The 6,461-nt window shown below is 40.3% G+C and overlaps 2 protein-coding genes across 2 annotated transcripts; both read left to right on the top strand.

Annotated features, from left to right (window-relative positions):
- The first annotated feature begins 2,558 nt into the window (after window positions 1-2,558).
- On the top strand, window positions 2,559-4,099 carry LOC139902211 (uncharacterized). The gene is made up of 3 exons (XM_071884858.1): window positions 2,559-2,711; window positions 2,818-3,082; window positions 3,174-4,099. The coding sequence occupies exons 1-3, from the start codon at window positions 2,559-2,561 to the stop codon at window positions 4,097-4,099; spliced, it is 1,344 nt and encodes a 447-aa protein (XP_071740959.1).
- Window positions 4,100-4,462: 363 nt separating this feature from the next.
- LOC139902209 (uncharacterized) lies at window positions 4,463-6,226 on the top strand. The gene is made up of 3 exons (XM_071884857.1): window positions 4,463-4,623; window positions 4,726-5,225; window positions 5,580-6,226. Exons 1-3 carry the CDS (start codon window positions 4,463-4,465, stop codon window positions 6,224-6,226), a joined length of 1,308 nt encoding a protein of 435 aa, XP_071740958.1.
- The last annotated feature ends 235 nt before the right edge of the window (window positions 6,227-6,461 follow it).

Genomic DNA, 6,461 nt, shown 5'->3' with positions numbered 1-6,461 from the left:
TAATAATAATAATAATAATAATAATAATAATAATAATAATAATAATAATAATAATAATAATAATAATAATAATAATAATAATAATAATAATAATAATAATAATAATAATAATAATAATAATAATACAATATATATGAACATACAATATATTGATTGCATATAATGCAACTAACATGTATTAGGTAAACATAGAAATATCCAAAGTCATCTAAATAGAAATCAGGGTTATGCTCGTTGGTGTAAAAAATTTCTGGAATTGAGGTTGATACCAAAAATTTAGTTAATGACACATGAGGTAGGTAACAGTCAAATGACATGACCTTTTTCACATTAAATATCACAAATGTATTCATTTCATCTCAGTTTCAACATATACATTTAAAACTTCCATTCAACAACTTAAACTTATACTACTGATAGCATAAATATTTCCCATTCAAAGGATTAGTAACATGATCAAAGTGTTAGTTCTTTACTATTAAATGCTTAAAATAATAACCCTAAAATGAGAGAGAGTGAGTGTGTGAGAGAGAAAATTCCTAGTGAGAGAAACTTCACCAAGGCTGGTACGAACGGGCATCGAGAGCAGGTTCAGGGCAACTTCAGGGATTCGAGTTCAAGGTTCTTCGGGTACCGACTGACATCTTACATGTTCTTCAATTTCGGTGATGGTTGGAGTGTCCCAGATCTATGAAGGGTTTTTAAGAAATATGGAGATCTAAGGGACATCTATGTGGCTGGAAGAAGGCTGAAGAACGGTTACCGTTTCACTTTTGCAAGATTTCATGGGGTTGAGGATGAGATTATGATGATTAGATCACTTGAAAAGATCATGTTTGGAGACAAACCGATTAGGGTCTTCAAAGCAACATCAAGAGTAGCAGGTAACTTGAAGGGACAAACTAGGTTTAGGGATACGAGGTGGACACCAATCAAGCGCTCAGGTGTAAGATTGGATGGTGTTGATAGGCAGAGTCTTCATGAAGATAACTTCCCCCCATTGAAAGCTGGGTCGGATGCGAAGTGTAACAGGTTGACTTCAATCCATAATGTTAACTCAAACCCTGGCAACGTTGATGATAATGGTCTCAACCCAGGTGATCTTCGAACCAAACTGCTTAAAAGAAGAATGGAAGACATCCAGGGAGTTCGATAAGGTTCGTGTAGTAAATGTGGACAAGGTTGAACCATTAAATGGATTGGAAGAAAGGATTCTTGTGGGTAAATTAAAGAGTATTGGCATGTTAAATCTCATCACAACGATTGGTTCTGTTAATGGCGATTTAAGCTTCATTGTTAAATATATTGGGGGACTAAATGTTTTAATCATCTGCGATAATCCTAATACAGCTAGCAATGTGGCCAAGTCGGATCATCCGATCAATAGGTGTTTAGACAACATTAAGATGTGGGATGGAGGCTATTTCAATCCAGGTCGAGCTGCTTGGGTGGAGATCCTGGGGGTTCCATTCCAGTGTTGGGCTACCTCCATCTTTGAATCTATTGCTAAATGGTGGGGGGTACCAATGGAATTCCAAAATTGTAACATTATTCAGGGTAACCAAAATATGGTGGCTGCAAGGGTCCTAATCCATACATGGGAACATGAAAGTATCAATGGCGTTGTTAAGCTTCTTGCAGGGGCTATCTTTAAATATGTCCATATTCGTGAATTTGATGATAGAGTTGAGCTTGATCTGGAGAATAACGATATTTCAGACTGGGGAAATCCAGAGATTTCTAGTGACTTGGATGGAATCTCAGATAGTTATTCCATCAATTCAGCTAACGATGGAGATGATGAATGGGATGGGAATGTCGAAGGTGACCGGAAGGTTGGCCAGAATCATAATGATGGCAAATTTGATGATGAAGAGGAAAGGTCAGATGGAGGTGGGGTTCGTGCTGACAAGTGCACTGGAAACAGAAACATTAAAGATGAAGGATCAGATTTTGAGGGACTCAAGAGATTGTTTGTAAACCCTAATAATGATGATGACTTGGATTATGTGCAGGAAAAGAAAGGTGTCGATATTTCTACGGCTGCTAATATTCCCAGTATGTTGGATCTCAAAAAAATGGATAACCCCTCTATCTTGTCGAGTGGGCTAGCTACATCTGGGCCAAACCATATTCCTCTTGGGCCTAATCCTGTCCCAGTTGGGCCTGAATTGGTTAGCCCATGTAACTCTAATATTGGGTCTCGGTTCGTTGAAGGTATTATTGAAGACATTGGGGAAACTGATGTTTCTGATTCCACCGATGATACATCTCCTGTTTCTAATCGTAAATCATCTGCACATATCGAACCTACCTTCTCGCCTAATTTGCAGATTCATAATGATGTTAAGGCTGTTGATTCCCCCCGACACATCCGTTGTCGGTTCATGACAGACCCAACCCTAAGGTTATCGATTGTACTGATCGCAAGAAGAAGGGCTTCAAATCATACAAGTCTGACTCTTCTAATTGCTGCTGGAACGCAATCGGGAACTGGAAAGCTTCCTCCAAAATTATGCACGCCAAGAAATTAGCTCGAAAGGGATCGTTTTCTCTTGATGCAGGTGGGGTTAATTGTATTACATGTGGAAGTAAAAGAGTTAACCAAAGCTCTAATTGCAGACCAAAGAAAGGTAGGAAGGATAATTCCAAACGCTCATCAGGATCACGCAACAGTAGAAAAAGAGAGGCTGTTCAAACCATCTCCAAATGTAGCATTGGTGTTGAGGAATTTGGAAGAAATCTTGGCCTAAATTGGGTCAAGAAGGTTCAGTAAGCTTCTCTGTCTTTTCTTCGTATTCTCTTTTCCTTATGAAGATTGTTTCTTTAAATATTCGTGGGTTCGGGTGTGGTAAGGAAAGTAAATTCGGTGATGTGAGAAACTTGTGTATTACTGTGCGTCCGTCAATTTTAGCTTTACAGGAAACTAAATGTCGTTTGAGGGATGACAAGTGGTTCTTTGCTCTTTGGGGTTCCACGGATTGTGGATTCACGCAGAAGGAAATTATTGGGAAATCGGGGGGGGGGGGGCAAATGCTAATCTGGGATAAATCGGTTTTTGAGGTTGATAGTGAACTAATAGGTGAATTTTTTATTGCTATTCGGGGAAAATGGAAGCAGTCGGGTAATGAATCTATTATTCTCAATATTTATGGTCCGCATGATGATTGTAGAAAAGAAGATGTGGGAGTCGCTTGATAGGTTATTGAATATTAACGGGGTTTCATGGGTTTTATGTGGAGACTTCAACGAGGTTAGAGATCCATCCGAAAGTTTAAATTGTGAATTCGTCCTCTCTAGAGCTAAGAGATTTAATGAGTTCATTGTTCGAAACGGGTTAGTAGAAATTCCCTTGGGGGGAAGAAAATTTACTCGAATAAGTGATGATGGGTTCAAGATGAGTAAGCTTGATAGGTTCCTTGTGTCGGATAACTTTCTTCCTTTGTGGCCGGATCTAAAGGTTATCCCGTTAGATAGGAAGTCATCGGATCATTGCCCGATAATGTTATTAGACAATGAGGTTGATTTCGGACCTACACCCTTCAAAGTGTTTGATGAATGGTTTAGCATTAGTGGTGTTGAAAAGATTGTGGAAGAGTGTTGGAAAGAGGATATGGTGGGTTCGAGGCTAGATTGTGTTTTTCGCAATAAACTAAAGAGGTTAAAACTTGTGTTAAAAGAATGGAGTAAATCTCTTTTCGGTGGTATTGATGGTGAAATCAAAAATGCAAAAAAGCAAGCAATGGATTTCAAATTAAAGGCTGAATCTGGGTTACTTTCTAACACGGAACATTCGGCTTGGTTAGATGCTAGGAAGAATTGGCTTGACATGGAAAGAACTAAGGCGAACATGTTGAAACAAAAGGCTAGGGTTAGATGGATGACGGAAGGAGATGAAAATTCTAAATTTTTCCATAATTCCTTGAAACGTAAATACAATAAAAACAATAATCGGGGTATTAATGTTGATGGGGCATGGTGCGAAGATCCATCTAAAATCAAAGAAGCGGCTCTATGTCATTTCAGGAGAATTTTTGATGAGGAACAAGGCCCTCGGCCACGGCTTGAAGGGCTGAATTACAGCTCAATCTTGGCTTAATCTGCTGTGAGTTTGGAATCCCCCTTCTTGGTGGATGAAATTTGGGATGCTATACGAAGTTGTGGTAGTTCAAAGGCCCCGGGACCGGACGGTTTCAACTTGGGTTTTTACAAGAGGTTCTGGTATTTAATTAAAGACGATCTAGTGGCGGCAATTACATGGTTTTGGGAGAAATGTGAATTCTCAAGAGGGTGTAACGCCTCTTTCATCTCTTTGGTTCCTAAAAAATCGGACCCTCTCGATTTCGGGGACTATAGACCGATTAGTCTCATTAGTAGTTATTATAAGATTATTGCGAAAATCCTTTCGAATCGTCTCCGAAAGATTGTGCCTCACTTGGTGGGATCGGAACAAAGTGCCTTCATGGGTGGTAGATATATTCTTGACGGGGTCTTGATTGCAAACGAAACGGTAGAAGCTCTTAAAAGAAATAAAACGCATGGTCTAATTTTTAAAGTGGACTTTGAGAAGGCTTTTGACTCGTTGAATTGGAACTACCTTCTTGATGTCATGAAATGCATGGGGTTCGGGAATAAATGGTGTTCGTAGATTTTGTCTTGTCTCCGTTCCGCTTCGATTTCGGTTTTGGTTAACAGATCCCCCACCTCTGAATTTCATTTGAATAGGGGAGTCCGTCAAGGAGATCCCCTATCTCCTTTCCTTTTCATTATTGCCGCGGAGGGTATTAACATCTTGACAAAATTGGCGGTAAACAGAGGCTTGTATAAAGGTGTCGAGATCGGGTCGGATAATGTCACAATTTCTCACTTACAATACGCGGATGACACAATTTTCTTCGGTGAATGGAGTAGGAGGAATGCGCGAAATCTTATGTATCTTCTCGAATGCTTTGAACGCGCTTCCGATTTGAGGGTTAATTATCATAAAAGTCAGTTATATGGAGTGGGTGTTAGTAAGGCCGAGGTGGAAAGTATGTCAACTTGGTGTAAATGCCAACCGGGTTCCCTCCCCTTTGTTTACTTAGGTTTACCGGTGGGTGCAAAAATGAAGAAGTTTGATGATTGGATACCGGTAGTGAATAAGTTCGGCAAGCGTTTAGCGGATTGGAGAGCTCGTTCGGTTTCTTTCGGTGGTCGTTTAACACTTGTTAAGTCGGTTCTCTCAAGTTTGCCTCTCTACTATTTCTCGCTCTTTCGTGCCCCGCCTTGCGTGTTGAATCATTTAGAGAGTGTGAGACATTCTTTCTTTTGGGGCGGGACGGGTCAAAATTCAAAAATCTCTTGGGTAAAGTGGGAAAAAATCCTTCTTCCTCACGAAGAAGGAGGTTTAAATATAAAATCACTTAAGTGTAAAAATTTGGCTCTTCTTTGTAAGTGGTGGTGGCGGTTCAAAACCGAAACCAACACTTTGTGGGTTAAACTTATAAAAAGCATATACTGATTTCATGGTGGGCTGTTGGGAGGTGTTGGGTTATCCCGAAGCCTTTCCGGCAGTCCATGGTTTAATATATGTATTGCAGGAAACGATGTCGACAGCTTGGGAGTTCCATTTTCGGGTTCATTCAATAAAGTCATCGGGAACGGTTCAGATACATTATTCTGGGAAGAGGTTTGGTGTGGCGGTAGCAGGCTTCGTGATCAGTTTCAGCGGCTATACAGATTAGAATCAAATTTTGCAGCTACAGTGGCAGATCGTGTGCAGATTCTGAATTCAGCAGCAACTGAAAGTTGGGCCTGGTTACGCATGCCCACTGGACGAACAGAAGGGGAATTACAGGATCTTTCAGCCCTGATCGAGGGCTACAATTTCAAAGTCGGTGAACGGGATAAATGGACATGGACACTTGGTTCAAATGGTACTTACACAGTTCAAGATCTTAGTGTATTAATTGACGGAAAATTGCTTGTAGGTGAAGGCTCCAATGTCGCAACAATTAGAAACCATTTGGTGCCCTTAAAGGTCGAGTTATTTATTTGGAGAGCGAGATTGGGTCGTCTCCCGGTTCGCACGGAACTTGACAAACGGGGGATCGACCTTCATAGTTCTCGTTGTCCGATTTGTGATGGTGGGCTCGAAACGGTCGAACATATCCTTTTTTGTGTCATTGGGCCTCTAGTGTGTGGAGAAAAGTATTTGTGTGGTGGGGATGTAACAGTGCTCCGTTAAATATGAACGATCTTATTCGTGGTGATGGTCTCAGTTTCTCGTCGGTCGATAAAAAAGCAACATGGCAAGCGGTTTGTTGGGTAGTGTGTTACATGGTTTGGAAGAATAGGAATCAACATGTTTTCAACAACAAAGGTGGGACGATTCCTAATGTGTTCAACGAAATCCAAGTTATCTCTTTTGATTGGTTATCGAGAAGATGCAAGAGTTGAAGATTTGATTGGCTTAGTTGGAT

Source organism: Rutidosis leptorrhynchoides, chromosome 3 (assembly GCF_046630445.1).
Source record: "Rutidosis leptorrhynchoides isolate AG116_Rl617_1_P2 chromosome 3, CSIRO_AGI_Rlap_v1, whole genome shotgun sequence".
NCBI classification, from domain to species: Eukaryota; Viridiplantae; Streptophyta; class Magnoliopsida; order Asterales; family Asteraceae; genus Rutidosis; species Rutidosis leptorrhynchoides.
This window is presented reverse-complemented; position numbering and strand designations above follow the sequence as displayed.